At 40.7% G+C, this 16,681-nt stretch overlaps 1 protein-coding gene across 1 annotated transcript; it reads left to right on the plus strand.

Annotated features, from left to right (window-relative positions):
• Nucleotides 1-734: 734 nt before the first annotated feature.
• LOC149320046 (high-affinity choline transporter 1-like) lies at nt 735-9,379 on the plus strand. Its single transcript, XM_089508480.1, has 8 exons — nt 735-909; nt 2,214-2,327; nt 2,643-2,798; nt 3,973-4,121; nt 5,174-5,317; nt 5,761-5,914; nt 7,464-7,681; nt 8,834-9,379. The coding sequence occupies exons 1-8, from the start codon at nt 735-737 to the stop codon at nt 9,377-9,379; spliced, it is 1,656 nt and encodes a 551-aa protein (XP_089364606.1).
• Nucleotides 9,380-16,681: the final 7,302 nt, after the last annotated feature.

Raw genomic sequence — 16,681 nt, forward strand, 5'->3', positions numbered from 1 at the left:
GCACAGAAGCAACGATATTGTGCAATAAACATTTTTACAGATGCTATTCTCAAACTTTAATTGTGGATTTAAAGCCTCATACAGTAATTATTAGTTAGGTGCAGTGGTTCCCAAACTTTGGCCCTCCAGATGTTCTGGACATCATCTCCCAGTAGCCCCAACTAGCTTGGCCAACATTCAAGGACTCTGTGTGCTAAAGTCCAAAACATCTGGAAGCTGAAGTCCAAACATCTTTTTGCAAAACAGTTTGCAAACCATTTGCCTATAGAGATTGAAGGAGAGTATAAAAACCGCAGATAAATAGACCTGGTCCATGGATATGCCTTGTGGAGAATCCAGAGCCTCAGTCTCTGCAGCCGGAGGTAGCATTTGGCCAACTTGCTTCTCATGTGGTCTCACAACCCTTGTACCAGCTCTATAATTTTTATAAAAAACTATGTTTATTACACTAGAAGATAAGCACACATTTTTGTGCCATTTCCATCACTGTTATTGATATCTTGTGTTTAAGAACAGCAGAAATTGTTTGGTCTGAGCTGAGTGGGGTAGAGCTGATGCCTTGACAGCAAGGCCAGAGTTATTTTCCTCATTTTTCATAGTTTCTCAGTTCAGCAATTCCATTATTAATTGTCAGTCAGTTCACTGTGCAGCATTCGTCTGACAAGGCACAAATGTTTGGTGTTTGAACTGTGGATCATCCCTAGAAATTTGCACTTTTCTCAGTTCTAAAAAGAATGGCACTGAACATAAGTGGCTTGATAGCTTTAGTGTTATTTTATAGTCTGACTTTGGCCACCGGAATATGGGCTTCTCGGAAAAGCAAAAAGGAGAAGACCAAGAAGCCCAGCGAAGTCGCTATGGTGGGAGGCAGAAACATGAACTTTTGGGTTGGACTTTTCACAGCAACTGGTAAGTAATGCTTTTGGAGTGTTGGTTATACAGAAAAGTTTTCTTTATTGAAAAAAAATCACATCTGGGGAAAAACAAAACAAAAACTACATGGACTGTTGAATAAGACAAGTTTTCCCATAAGAAGTCTCGAGTGTGACACTTTTTTTTCTTCATTGGGGTGTCTAAACACCTTTTTTCATTTAGGATGCAAAAATTAATGCGTATTTATCACATCCCAAAAGGACAACCCTCCCCACAGATGGAATGGGAGATTTCTCAGGGCCCTTTCATATTACATAATTATAGTTCTATCATTGAACTTTAACTGCTATAGCTCCATCCTATGAAATGCTGTGATTTTCAAGTTAGGGAGGGATAGTTAAGGGAGGGGTATAGAATCCACAGCCAGAGAGCTCTAGTTAAAGTGGCATTGGAGGGGTATAACTGCAGAGTGAAAGGGCCCCCAGCGTCTATGGATCTGTGGCTTAAAGAAGGTTTCAGACAAAGGGTGGGTACGTGTGTTACTTTGCAGACATGAAGGGCTGTGAGAGAACAGCCTTCTCTTTGAAGGGCTTTCAGTCAAAGGCTACATCTACACTGCAGAATTAATGCAGTTTGACACTGCTTTAACAGCCATGGCTCAATGCTATGGAATTGTTGGATTTATAGTTTTGTGGGATAGATATTTAGCTTTTGTCGGAGTGCTCTGATGCTACAACAAACTACAAATCCCAGGATTTCATAGCATTGAGCCACGGTAGTTAAAAGTGGTATCAAACACTATTGATTCTGCAGTATGGCAGCAGCCTTTGTCTGCTTAAGTAGAGAAGACAGAAGAGATTATCACATAAGGCACAGAATGTCATTGTCCCATCTCTGTCCTGTCCTGTCCTTCCCATGTGATCACATGGAAGAACTTTCAGATGACGTAGTGCTTATCTAGACATTATCCCATCCGGAAAGCGTAAGTGACAGTGATCACGTGAAATACTTTCATGTGACGTCACACTGATTCTGTCATTCTCCCGTCACTGAAGTGGCATTGCCCAACATTTTGCATTAACAGGAGTTCCTGTTAATGCAATGCCTTTTCAATGACAGGATAATGACAGGATCAGCATTACGTTATGAAAGGCTTTCACGCAATTGCTGTCATGGACGGGATAAGGATGGGGGAGCAATCCTGTCCCTATCCTATCTGTGTGTGATAATCTCCACAGAAGAAGAAAAGAGGTGATGAGAACAGAAGTCTCAAAGTTCGTATACCTTTCCACACATGCCCATTAGTATCACATTCCCTTTTTTTTCTTGTATTTTTTCAGCAACATGGGTTGGAGGAGCATATATCAATGGCACTGCTGAAATAGTCTATCTTCCATCAAGAGGACTGGTGTGGGTTCAAGCTCCAGCTGGATTTGCTTTGTCCCTTTTTGTTGGTAAATATTGTTTAAAAAGCAAACAAGATTCCACACTTTCAAACTATAAATACTGAACAATCTTTTTCCACCCATGCACAACCCCTTTCTGATATCTTTTTTGAATGGGGCGCTCACTGTTGAGCCTCACAGGGTCCCCAAGCAGGCATAGATAAAAACAAGTCAAAACAAAATGCCAGTGACACTCAAAAGCTCGCAATATTGTTAAGACCACTGAAAGCCACCCAGTGGGTGGGATTCTAGGAGTTTTTGTCTACAAATCGACTTTTCCAATCACTTAGAAAACTGATAGTAGTATGACTGATTTCTGAACAGGTGGGTTTTTCTTTGTCAATCCAATGAGAAAGAAGAACTATGTGACTATGATGGACCCAATCCAAGAGATGTATGGGAATGTGATGGCAACTCTCCTCTTTATCCCACCATTGACTGCGGACATCTTCTGGTTTGCAGCTATCCTTGCTTCTTTAGGTAATGTCTGTTGATTATCTGACAGTCTTCATAATGTCCACAGAAACTTTCCTCAGCATGGTACCTTCCTGTTGTGTTTAATCACAGTTCCTATCATCCCCAGCCATGCAATCTTTAGTCCCTGCACAGGGAGAGGATTCAAAACATGAATAAATGCATCCAGCTGAGCCCAGAAGGTTTAAGTCCCCTCTAACCTCTGGACTGGAGCTCTGCATTCTTCCTATAGAACAATGTGGCCTGGTGACTTCCATGTCAGTGGGGCAGTGAATCTGCTCAGGGTTTTAGTCCAAACTGCGATATCCACCCTCCTCCCAAAATAGGTTCTGTAGTACAGAATCTGTATTTTCATCAGCTACTTGAAAGTTCTGACTAAAAGCCAGAATGGATCTACCATCATCCTCTGTCACTGGAACCATTGGTTGCCACTTCTATAAGGCTTATTTTTTTATTTACTGATTTTGTAAGAATATTTAAATCTGGCTTTTCATTTTTTAAAAAAATTAAATGCAGTTACCGGTGAAAACAGATTTAAAAAACAAATTTCTGTAATGATGAAAACAATATAACAACTAAAGCAACATCTATTAAAGAGATAATTAAACACGAGGAGTGAGCAACAGTATGGTCAGTAAATAATCAAGAAAACATATCAATAAACAATTCCCCCCCCCCCATTTGAAACAGAAATCCACAACACTGGACTCCTCTAATCTGAGTTATGAATTTCTTCTACATGTGCCACAATAGAATTTAACAGGAAAGAAAAGTTAATCTATACATTATGTACATAACATAGCAAGTATTTTAACCCACAGTGAATCTGTTAGAAAGCCAAGTAACAATCTGTTATAATATGCTGTATATAATTAATGCAGTTTGATACTGCTTTAATTGCCATTGCTCAACACCATGGAATCCTGGCTTTTGTAGTCTGTTGTGGTACCAGAGCTTTCTGACAAAGAATGCTAAATAGCTCACAAAACTACAAATCCCAGAATTCCAGAACATTGAGCCATAGCAGTTAAAGCAATGTCAAATTGCATTATTTCTGCAGTGCAGATGCAGCCTAAAGGCTAATTCTTTCAAATATCCAGGGCACAGTTATATTTCTGTATGGGAAATTGCCTAGCATTTAAATATTCTGCTGCAGCTCAAGATTGTCCTTTTTTCACAGGAGCAACCATAAAAGTCATTTTGGATATCCAAGGATATTTAGCCATCATTTTTTCTGCGTGCATAGTTATCATCTACACTTTGCTAGGTGGCCTGTATTCGGTCGCATATACAGATGTAATACAATTGATTTTTATAGCAGTCAGCCTGGTAAGTTCTAATATTGTTATATCACAAAGATTTTCAATCTTTGTGGCTCTCTGATGGGTACCAATTGTTAGAAGTGATCCATCCCATTAAAGGAATAAGGACTATATTCAGTGGGACATAGGATGACCATGTTTGGATCACATCCCTCAAAAGGAGGTATATCACTGCAGAAGACAAAAGAGGATGGAAATTTTCATGAAATACTCATATGCTAATACATATGTGTAAATACAGATTAAGAAATAGTGCCAAGAATTTAAACATAAATATAATGTGTCTCAACAAAAGGCCCTTCCATACTTCACAATTATAGCCCAATGATTCCATTTCAGTATCCATGGCAACATCCTATGGAACTCTGGGGTTTGTAGTCTTCTGAGGCAGTAGAGTTTTCTGGCTGAGAATTCTAAATGCTCCCTACACTACAAATCCCAGGATTCCATAGGACATTAGCATGGCAGTTAAAATGGAATTATAGGAGTTTATCACATTGGGGTTAATTTCGGCATTAAAGAGAGATTAAAGGGCATTTAAAGCATCCCACAAATAAAGTGAAAATGTGAGTAATTGCGCAAATGATTATCACACACAATTGCATGGACATGCATTGTTGCTGAAATCTGAAAGTAAAAAGATGCGTATTAATGCTTCTTTGTGACCACTTTAATGGCAGGTTTTGTGCGGCGACGTGTGAAATCATTTCGCATAATTATGTAATTTTCCAGAATATTCACAGCATAAACTCCCAATCTCCTTCGTGTGATAAACTCCATAGAATTATAACTGAGTAGTATGAAAGGGCTTCATAGTATGGAAAACACATGACTTGCGGGCCTGGCCCATTCTGATGTCCACATGATAATTGTGGATGGGCAACTGTGAAACGTATAGAGAGTAGCCATGGATGACGAAAGGGGTACAGCCAAAACCTAGTTCCTAAACCAAATTTAGTCAGGAGTTGGGTCAATGTGGAAGCATGTGGAATATTTTTGAAGCCAGAAAATGAGGGGCAAACATTAACATAACCTTCATGTTTCTGTTTTTACAACAAGAGTGTTTGTATCCCTTTTGCCATCATGAACTCTGCAACAGAAAGCCTTGCTTATACTGCTTCCCACAACTTGCTTCAAGCACCTTGGATTGGGAAAGTAGAAGTGCAGTATTTTGGAAGGTGGCTGGATGACTTTTTATATTTGGTAAGAACTATTACAGAGGTGAGTAGATAAGAAAGTGCTGCTTGTTCCGTTATTATTTTGTGACAAGGTGACACCAAGTTGATCTACTATTGCGGGGCGGGTAAAGCCACCCTTGATTTCATTGCTGATCCCCCTGAAGTTGCTCAGAGTTGAATGGAAACTCTGCTGTTGCTGCATTCTGAAGGAGACTTCCAAATACCAGATAGAATTACAAATCCTCAGATTCCATAGGAGAAAGTCACGGCAAGTAAAATACTGTCAAAAGATTAAAATAATGCAGTGTGGAAGACACCTGACAAGTAAGCCCCAGACCAATTTATTCAGGTTGAGAATTGGCCTTCCCATGCGCCAATGAGCACATGCTACCACCATGCACCTTGAGGAACATCTGGATGGGTGGCTGATGCTTGAGCAAAAATGCTGACGTTGTGTTAATCTTCCAGGTTCTTGGTGGCATCCCATGGCAAACCTACTTCCAGCGAGTTCTCTCAGCTTCTTCCTCAAAGCAAGCCAGGCTCATCTCCTGTCTTTCTGGGCTGGGATGCTTCATCATGGCCATCCCTTCTGTGCTCATTGGCGCAGTAGCTGCTTCCACAGGTAAACATGCTTACTGTAGGAAAGTATTGGTATTTATATTATGAAGAGTGCAGCATGTCCCAGTACAATATGAACTTCTGGTATAAAACAGGACTGAAATATGCAGGATCCTCTAGTAAGGTTAAAATAAATAAAACTTACTTTATTGTTGCAAGAAATCCATCAAAAATAGGAAACTAGATGGTCAAAAAGAATAGTTTTTTGTGGGGTTTTTGGGCTATGTGGCCATGTTCTAGAAAAGTTTCTTCCTGACGTTTTACCAGCATCTGTGGCTGGCATCTTCACAGGATGTTTGTCTGGAAAAAGTTGAGTGTATATCATCTGAAGATGCCAGCCACAGATGCTGGCCAAACGTCAGGAAGAAACTCTTCTAGAACATAGCCACATAGTCTGAAAAACCCACAAAAAACTATGGAAGTCAGCCACGAAAGCCTTCGACTTCACAGTTAAAAGGAAAATTACCTAAACTTCAGTAGAAGTTGACTCTCATGTTTGCATATATGAGCCATCCTGAGGCCAAGAAGTCGCATGGATGCTTCCTTTTGAGAAGGGTTATAAATCACTAACACTGACTCTTGGAGAAAAGGGGGAAGGAGGAAGTGGCCTCTGTAGGCATGAAGTAGAAAAGACTTGAATCTAGGAGCATAAAGAGAAAAACAAGACATGCACTTTAAAAATTCCCGATCTACCCCTTATTACTAAAGAAACAAGCAATGATGCCTGTTCACTTCCAATATTTGCATGATAAGGAACAGGTCTAGTGGTCAACCACTTCAGGAAATTATTTTAGCCAGTGTATTCCCAGATCTAAAGCAGATATGGGCAAGGCTAGAGGGCTAGTTTCAAGTGTGATAGACCCACATTTACACACACACTCCAGAATATGGGGCTATTTTTACCAGCTTTTGGGGGAGGGTGTCCCTGAGCTATTTTAGGTCTTGTGGGGGGTCCTTTTTTTAAGCAACAGAAAAAATGGAGAGTCTTCAAACAAGAGGAGAGAGAGCTTGGAAAAGTTGGACTATAAGCCCCAGAATCTCCTAGCCAGAAGAGCCAGTGACCACAATCAGGCTACAAATAAAGTCTATCCTCATCATCACCGTCCTCATCAATCTCATTGTCATCTTCACTGGAGGCAAACCAGCCACATTGAAAGGTCACCCTCAGACCCCTAAAATGGACAATCACACTTCTTTGCTGATATTTTCCCCTGTGATGGTGGAATGGGGAGGCTGAAAGGCTCCATGCTTTTTCTGGTGATGTGGAAAGCTGTGAGGACCTCTCTGGGGATTTCAGCAGGATTCTGTGGACCATAGGCCACACAGATCCCACTTGATGCACATAATGTATTTCTCTTACTAGTGAAGGAGATCCTTACTTGAAGGTCTCTAAGCATAGGAGATTGATATGGGAAAAAACACTCCTTGGCTTCAGGTATTTCAGTATCAAACCATATGGAAGTTTAAAGGTAAACAGCAGCACCTTGGCCTGGAAGCCAATTGGCATGTTGAAATCTGATCAGTTATTTAATATAATGCTTCCTCTTTCTCAGACTGGAATCAGACGGACTATGGCCTTCCTGCTCCCAGTGAGAGAGGAGAGTCTGCCCTTATCCTTCCACTAGTTCTCCGCTATCTCTGCCCCATGTCTATCTCGGTCAGTGGCTTGGCTGCCATTGCGGCCGCTGTGATGTCTTCTGGTGATTCTGCCTTGCTCTCCGCCAGCTCTATGTTTGCTCATAATATCTACAGAAAAGTTCTCAGACAAAAGGTGGGTTGCTACTTTATTTGGTGTCTACATCTCAAACAATGCAGGAACAAGTATGTATACCTAAAGGCTGCAAGGAGGGATTCTGAATAGTGAACTAATTTTACAGTAGTTAGTTCTAATAAGATTGACCCTAGTGATTTGCCCTATCAGCTCCAATGGGCATCAGCGGCGACTGAGTGGAAGAAGGAATTTGTCTAGCTGAAATCCTGATCAGACTTCTACTTAACTTCGGACCTTATTGCACACACATTCTGGGGACGGAAGGAGGACGCTCGTGTGCGCACGCATGCTGCAGAAAACAGAGTTTATCGCACACGAAGACGTCCTCCAAGAGGCCCCATTCCACCCCCCGGCATGCACCTGTTCGCGTCCAGGCCTGACGGGCATGATTTTTGCCTGACGGATTACCTTCCATTGGCAAAAAATGGCGCCCGTCAGGGCTGGACGCGAACGGGTGCACGCCGGGGGGGGAACGGGGCCTCTTGGAGGACGTCTTCGTGTGCGATAAACTCCGTTTTCTGCCGGATGCGCGCGCACACGAGCGTCCTCCTTCCGTCCCCAAAACGTTGAAAATTGTGTGTGCGATAAGGTCCTAGATCCTTAACTAATTGCAAATTAGTTAGCTAAGTGCAAATTTTTAATTGTTGGCAGATGAAACCAGCAGCTACAGATCAACCTGTTAAATCTTTCCTGATGTTTGCTGAAGTCTGAAGTTAAAAACAAAACAGGAAGAAAGGAAGGGCTAATGAAATACAGTTGGCCCTCCCTATCCACAGATTCTTTACTCACTGATTCAAGCATCCACAGCTTGAAAATATTCAAAAAATATATAAATTTCAAAAAGGAAACCTTGATTTTGCCACTCTATATAATAGGCACCATTTTGCTATGCCATTGTATTTAAACTTGAGAGAGAGAGAGACTCTGGAGCAGGAGCTCTTTTGCCACAAGCTACAAATCCCAGGATTACATAGCATGGAGCCATGGCAGTGAAAGTGATCTCAAACTGCATTATTTCTGCAGTGCAGATGCAGCCTAAATATCTCACCAGACTAGTGAACCCATGATAGTCAAATAGTTGGTATTAAATAGCTTTAACTGTGTATTGTTGGTATACTGCAGTGTTTTATTCTCTGTTTGTCTCTTTTATAGGCAACAGAAAAAGATGTATTATGGGCAATGAGAGTGGCAACAGTTGCCTTTGGAATAATGGCTACTGCCCTGGCTTTTTACTCCCATTCCATTTATGACCTTTGGTTCCTTGGTGGAGAGCTGGTGTATGCCCTCCTCTTTCCCCAGCTCTGCTGTGTCCTCTTTATTCCTAGTACCAACACCTATGGCTCAGCCGCTGGGTTCCTAGTTGGGTTTCTGCTGCGGCTATTGGCAGGGGAGCCTGCCCTGAAGATTCCCCCAGTCCTCTGTTACCTAGGATGCTCTCTTGTTGATGGGACCTACATTCAGCTATTCCCATTTAAAATAGTCACAATGCTCATCACTCTGTTGACCATTGTCTCCTTTTCGTACCTGGCATCCTTTGTGTTTAAAAGAAACATCCTACCTATCAGATGGGATGTATGTAAAATAATCAAGGAGGACAAAGTAGTCATGTCTTTAATCCACAGGGAAGAATGGAGAAATGTACAAAACACTGAAAACTGTGAGCAAGTACAGAAGGCAAATTGTGATGGAGGTTTATAGTTTTACCCCACTGTTATCACAGCTGGTGGAGGTCTCTTTAGATTTCCAAGGGAGGTCCAGTTCTTGGTTTTGCTCCCTTTTGGTTGCTGGCCCCCGACTATGGAATGACCTGCTGGAAGTGATACGAAAGCTGAAAACACTGACAGCATTTGAAACAACATTAAAACAACACATCTCTTCCAGCAGGCCTACCCAGTCAATTTTAAATCATGACTTTTTAATTTCTGTATTTTAAAGAATGTATTCATATGAGTGCAGTTTAATGGCTTTATAGTATTGTATTTTAACTGTTGGCTGTATTTGTTTTCTTTTTTAAAAATTGTGTTTTGTATTTTAACATGTTGTGCCCCACTTCAAGCCTTGAAGAGAAGCAGGAAAATAATTTAAAATTATTATTATTGTTGTTGTTGTTGAAGTTAATTGGCATTCATAAGATGGAGCAGGGCCTTCCCTGGCAAAGTTACACAATTGTTGGAATCTCAGTTTGAGAAGCTCACTTGATGCTGTGTCTGAGCTTTTTCCAAAGGTGAACAGCGTTGTTGTTCTTCGATATGCAAGGCATTTGAAGCAGATTTTTTTTAATGCTGCACCTATGGATCCCCCTCCCCCTTTTCTCAAATTATTATATAGAGTGCTTTAACTTATTGTTTTGAGTGAATTTGTGTCATTGCATCACAAACAGGCAATGGAAAGTTTGGCCAAGGTTTCTTGCACTTTGATTTCACTTGCAATGGCTGTATCCATGGCAAAGGCTGTATCTGATAGAATCTTTGTAATTTGGTGAATCAGCACAGAAGAATTCAAAATACTGTACAGAGAATTCTAAATACCTTACCAAACTACAGTATTCCATAGATTACAGCCATGGCAACTAAAGTTCACTAGTTGTTTAGCCTCAAGTTTTGTTTTTTCTGTGGCAGATGTTTTCTGATTGGCCATGCCTGTTGTGGCAGCCATTTTATAAATAGGCATGACATTACTTTTGACCTAAACAAGGCATCAAACAAAAATTCCAAGATAAACCAGAAGTTGGCTTGTGTATAGATCAGCCTTAACTGTTACAGGTCTCTGTTTGTGTACCTTAGAATATTCTCCAGGCTCCTCCGCTTTTGTGGCTGTCATGCAAGAGGTTCTTCCAGAAACAAACTTATGTGGAAGCAGCCCTAAAGATAAAGATGGTTTAAGGGCTACTTGCCTAAGTCATAATAAAATTGTCTACTCCCAGGAGACCAAATTAGAGAAAAAGAAAGAAAACTGCAACCCTTGTGCAAAACCTTTGACAGTCGTGATGCAGTATGTGGCAGATAAAGAGCTTTTTGGCTCCTACTGCTAGATGGAGCCATTATATAAATGCATTCTTGTTCCATTATTAATGACTTCAGGTTCTATTCTCTAAAGAAAGGTTTAAAAATGCAACAACAAATGCTAGAAACCACAGAAAGGCAACCTAGAGTCTTGATAGCTAAAGATGGATCCCAACCAAGGCAGAGACACAGAGCGGAAAACAACTTTTGGTTGTTATTCAGCTGATCTATTCTGAGTGTACAATTTACAGGCTACAAACAATTAGGGATTTACCTCTTTAGGATTCTGCATAATAATATCTGAATCCGTGACAGCTAGCCTGGGTGTTTCTTTCGAATTCTGTATATGCTCTCTGGTTCTTAATGGATAAACCCAGGCGACAACAGCAACAATTCATCTTGTTGTTCTACACTGCTTCCCAGCAATGTGTTCTTCTTTCCCCAGTTGGGCTTTATTTCTTGTTCCTCAGACCCATAATTCAATGGCGGAGCCATAGCCAGACATTTTACTGTCTAGACCAGAGTACCGAATGGCACCCTTTCTCATGAGTTATCCAAAAGGAGCCATACACCCGATGAAGAAAACCTCACACACCCCTCTTCCCGAAAGTTGAAACAAAACAACATAAAGTAAATAAGCAACCATTTTATTTATTTATTTCTTCTTGGTGTTGTTAACTGCCCTTGTCTATCCCAACTCTTGGCAGCCCTGTGGATGAGACATCTCACATGATATCTCATGAGACATTGCTCTTCTCCAGCACCACATTTCAAATGCATTGATTTTCTTTCTGTCAGCGTTCTTTACTGTCCAGCTCTTTTACCCATACAAGATGATGGGGAATTCAATGGCTTGGATGATTCTGACTTTAGTGCTCAGTTGTATATCTTTACATTTTAGGATCTTTTCTAGTTCCTTCATGGTTGTTCTTCCTAGTCCTAGTCTACCACTTATTTGTTGACTGCAATCTATATTCTTATCACTATTTGATCTAAGGTATGGAAACTCTTTAAGTACAGTAGGCTCTTGGTATCGATTGGGGTTTGGTTCGAGGACCCCCTGTGTATAGCAAAATCCATGGATGCCCAATCCCCATTAAATACATTTGCACAGTAAAATTGTGTTCCTTATATAAATTGGCAAAATCAAGCTTGTTTTTTGGAATTTATATATTTTTAATATTTTCAAGCCATGGATGCGTGACTCTGTGTATAAATAATCTGTGGATACAGAGAGCCAAGTGTATTTCAATTTCTTTATTAACTAGGTTGAATTTAGGAAGATCCTCTGTGGTTGTTATTCTTATTTGCACTTTTTTCTTTGACCTTCCTAAGTAGATGTTCCAAGTCTGTGATGCTTCCTTTACATGAAAAAAAGGCAATGATGAGAAATTAAAGTGCACTTCAAAGAACACCTGAAAGGGCACAGATCCTCATCCTCTACTGTAAAACATGGCAAGGATATGATGTGTTCCACCAGAACTTTTAAGGCTGCCAGACTGAATACTGGAGATTTTTCCTGTACCTTTAAGGGTTGTGCAAAAAAGAAATTTCAGCAATTGCGGCTTAGCATGCATCCAGCTAATAAGCAACACCTGCTGAATTTCCCACTTCTGCACATCTCTAGTTTCCAGTCTGGTACCCTTAAGTAGGAAATGTTTTTCAGAAAGAGGAACAAACAACATGGAAAGCACTGTTGCTTTTCCAAACTGTTCTGAGTTTCCCCAAAACTTTTGGCTATCCAGTATTGGCAGAGGTAGCTCATGGCACCAATGTTAGTGGGACCACTGAATCTTCTCCAGATTTTACTCTGAAATTTAAATTTCTGTAAAAACAACATGGACATGTTGTTGTTGATGTTTTTGTCATTGTTATTCAGACTTTATATGTTCTAATGCAAAAACTCGGTAAAAATTTAAGTTAAAAAAGCAGCAACATGGACTTGCTGCAACTTTTCAAAATAGGTTTAGCACTGTGGACTCCTTTAAAGTTGGGAGTAAAATCCAGAGGTGTTTTATGACCTTGATGACATGGCATTCCCCCCACTGCCACAGAATATTGACAACCAAAGCCTGATCTGATCAGTGACTCCCAAACTCCGGTCCTCCAGAAATTTTGGACTTCAACTGCCACAATTCCTCTAAACTGTTTTGCTGAAATGCGGCGTCTGGGAGCTGAAGTCCAAAATATCTGGACAAAATATCCAACAGATCACTAGGTTAGGTGGTCCTTTCACTTGGATCCAGCAGCTGCTTTCTTATTACTTTAGTTTTGCATCATTTCCAGCAGATGGCACCAGACAGCCACAACTCAAAACTGACAAATTACGCACAATCCAAAATCCACAAAAGGGTGATACCTTTATGGGACCAACACCTTTATGGGACCAACCAAAATGCAAATTTTATGTGTTGCAAGCTTTCGAAGCTCCACTGGCTTCTTCGTCAGGCAAAGTGTTAAAATCCAAATGGGAGGGGGGAAATTAAAAATTATCCTGTATGGTTTTTAACATGTTGCCTAATGAAGAAGCCAGTGGAGCTTTGAATGCTTGCTACATGTATAATGGGTATTTTTGTTGGCCCAAAAAAGATATCACTCTTTTGTGGATTTTGGATGATGCAATACTTTGCTATATGGCCAACACAGCTACCCCAGATATGGGTTTTGACAAATGATGGTTAGGATGAGTGAGAATATTTTCTCAGTTTATACCAAAATTCACAAATGTCTTCTTATCCCAGGTAGAAAAAAACCAAAATCTGAAATATTTGAATGTGCAGGGAAGTAAAGTTGGCAAGATGTGCCTACCAGGCCCTGAGCTTTGAATGCTTAACTCTTGAAGGTCTGGGTTTGAATCTCTGCATTCCACCACATTAGTGCTGAATAATTATTGCCACCTCTATTTTCTGAGTGGCTTCCCATCTAAATTAATAAAAAATAAAAATGCAGGAAGTGAGGAAGTGACAACCTAGTCCTTTTTGTTGTCCGTGTGCCTTCAGGTCATTTCCAACTCATAGCAACTCTAAGGCAAACCTATCATGGGCTTTCCTTGGCAAGCTTCTTCTGGGGAGGTCTGTCATTGCCATCCTCTGAGGCTGAGAGAGTGTAACTTGCCCAAGGTCACCCTGTGGATTTCCATGGCCAAACGGGGATTCAAACCTTGGTCTCCAAGTGTCGTAGTGCAACATTCAAACCATGACACCTACATCACATCCATATGCTGGGAATAACTGTACTGTCTGGATTTGGCCAGTCCAAATTGAAGGGGAGGGTGTTCATTTTTTTTACAAATTGTTCAAAATGGGGTGGGGGGGCATTTAGGATCCAAAGGACTTGAGGTTTAATCCATGTCAATGCAGGAGAAAGAGAAACGGATAGATTTTTCCATCATGATGTGGCTTTATGACATTAGGGATATATACAGATGAGGTTTCAGAAAATTCCAGCATGCGATGTCTGCAGGCTTTTTACATTCCTAAAATGTGTCTGTTTATATTTCTTTCTTGGCTGTAAAATAGGTTGCCTGGAAAAACCTTTGTTTAATTTAGGAGTGAGGCAGGCAGCCAAGGAAAACTCTTTGCAGCCATTATGCAGTCACCTTACCTTGATGGATTAAGTGGCTAAACAACTAAAATAATTCCTAAAGTGGTTCAAGTCTCATATAATGTTTGACACAGATGGCTGAGAGGGCACTCTGGTCAGGAAGCCATACAAAAAACATTATTTTATCTCAAATGGACAAGAAACGCCCATGTCCAGCTCAGTTCCATCATGTGAATAATCCATTAGAAAAACATTATGTAGGCAACAATAAATTACAGTTTAGCGCAGCCTATCCCAACAGTGTCACATAGTGGTTTGAGTATTGGACTATGAAAAGTCGAAGGCTTTTATGGCCGGCATCCAAAGTTTTTTGTGGGTTTTTCGGGCTATGTGGCCATGTTCTAGCAGAGTTTCTTTCAGGTGTTGTAATACAACTTCCATAGCCTTAGATTCCGGCCACACTGGCTGAGGATGATGGGTTTGAGAATCTCTGGAGGACAAAAGTTAGAATATGATTTCACATATTGTGAGTGGGGAACTCACAATGCATTCTAACTGCCAACAGTCACAGCTCACAAGGACCACAGTGAGGGATGATGGGAGTTATAGTCCAACTATTCAGTTTGTTACAGGATCCCCCATTCCTGCTTTACACGCATAACATAAGGCCTGGACTTATGCACTCTTCTTCCTCCTCCCAAACTCCATTTTGACCCAAAGGAGGCAGCTGGTCAATTAATATAGTTACTTGCTGGGCTGCTTTGCATGTTCATTTCCCAGACTACTAAACCATTTTTCAGAATCTGGGAACAAACAGTACAAATGCATAATCCCTCATCTTTAAAGCTGGGAAGAGTTCCTTTTTGGATCCAAACTCCCAGAATCCACCAGTCAAACAGTTAGTGACCATGAAAGCTCATGAATTCTGACAATTTAGTCCAAAGAAACATAGCTCATCCAAGTTCTGCTTGTTCTCTTCTTTTCCTTATGTTACCTGGTTTAAAACAGAAAACCATGGTCTGATGTTCAAAACAGAAAACCATGGTTTGATGTCTACACAGTCTTGTGTTGAAACTCGATTTAAAACATAAAAACTTAATTCAAAGATATAGCTGTGTAAATTCAGTATGCAGAGAAATCTTGTGCCATGTTTAAGACCAACTGAAAGAAAGAAGTTGGCAGCTTGAGTTTTTATAGATTTAGGGACTCCTGGGAACTGTAATCCATTGTAGCCTCAGAGCTCTCTGACACAGAAGGCTAAATGTCTCTTAAAACTAGTTTCCAGAATTCCCTAGTATTGAGCCAGGGCAGTTAAAGCAGTTTCAAATGGGATTATTTCTGCATTGTGGGTTGGACCTTAAGTCTACTTCCTCAGATGCATTTAAGTAGACATAAGTACAAATAAGCCTACAAAAGCTCATGCTGCCAACTTCTTTCTTTCAGTTAGTCTCAAAAGTACTACAAGATCTCTCTACATATTAAAGCAGAATGTAACTATGGAGGAAGAAAGGAGGCAATTACACAATCTTAGTGCTTGTTGTGGACACACTTTTGTGCACAAAAACAAGCAGCAAGCCAAGGAAAGTAGTAAAGCAAATCCATACCCTCCAACATTTCACAGATGAAAACTGGAACAGGTGTGGTCAAGCTTCATCAGGGATATCAAAATGGAAAAGATGCAAAAGCTGGTCAAAACGAAAAAGAACACACAAGCTAGGAGAGGCTGCAGCAGTTTGCTTTTGCCTGAGCCTACTCAATTTCACATGTTCATCCTCTCATCTGCAGCCTGCTGAGTTGAGTGCGAACTACTTTTGCAGTTTGAATGTGCTGCAGGGATTGAAGTGAGCTGAGGGGGAAGCGGGAAGAGACAAGAGAAACTGGGATGTTTTAAAAGCAGCTTTGAAAGTGGTATGACAGAGGACTAACTGGGACTGTTCCTGCTAAATTAGGACACTATGGGAACCTTTTTCAGAACAGGGGCTAAATTCAATTCCAGGGAAGTTCTCAGGAGAGGTCTGGAGTTCTTAGACATAAAAAGTGTTGTGTGCCATCATTTCCGACTTACAGCAAACCTATCATGGAGTTTTCTTGGAAAGATTAGTTCAGAAGGGGCTTACCTTTGCCTTCCTCTGATGTTGAGAGAAAGTGACTTGCCTGAGGTGATCCAGCAGGAATTTCAGCTCCAGAGTCATAGTCAAATACTCTAACCACTACACCATGCTGGCTCTGAAATAAAAAGTTGCCTCAAATACCTAAAGATGCAGACTTTATTGATTTCTAATCCCTTCCCCATCCAAGGTCAAGACCAAGTCTTCCCAAGCATTTCACAGAAAACCTATGTAATTATTTATGCTTAGTCCAGGACATTTTAACAAACCTTAGTTGAATCAAGGAATGGATCAGTTGCAAATATTTCATACGGTGGTTACCATGACAGTTTGTATGGGATTAAAGT

This window comes from Sceloporus occidentalis, unplaced genomic scaffold (genome assembly GCF_023333645.1).
Source record: "Sceloporus occidentalis isolate IW3139 unplaced genomic scaffold, rSceOcc1.0.p SCAF_2, whole genome shotgun sequence".
Classification (NCBI taxonomy): Eukaryota; Metazoa; Chordata; class Lepidosauria; order Squamata; family Phrynosomatidae; genus Sceloporus; species Sceloporus occidentalis.

What these genes read in the sequence shown, in the direction of transcription:
- LOC149320046 (XM_089508480.1), top strand. Translation starts at nt 735, where the DNA reads ATGGCACTGAACATAAGTGGCTTGATAGCTTTAGTGTTATTTTATAGT. An exon ending in TGCTTTGTCCCTTTTTGTTG is followed by an intron (nt 2,328 to 2,642) that starts GTAAATATTGTT and finishes ATTTCTGAACAG; the next exon opens with GTGGGTTTTTCTTTGTCAAT. An exon ending in TTTTTATAGCAGTCAGCCTG is followed by an intron (nt 4,122 to 5,173) that starts GTAAGTTCTAAT and finishes TTTTACAACAAG; the next exon opens with AGTGTTTGTATCCCTTTTGC.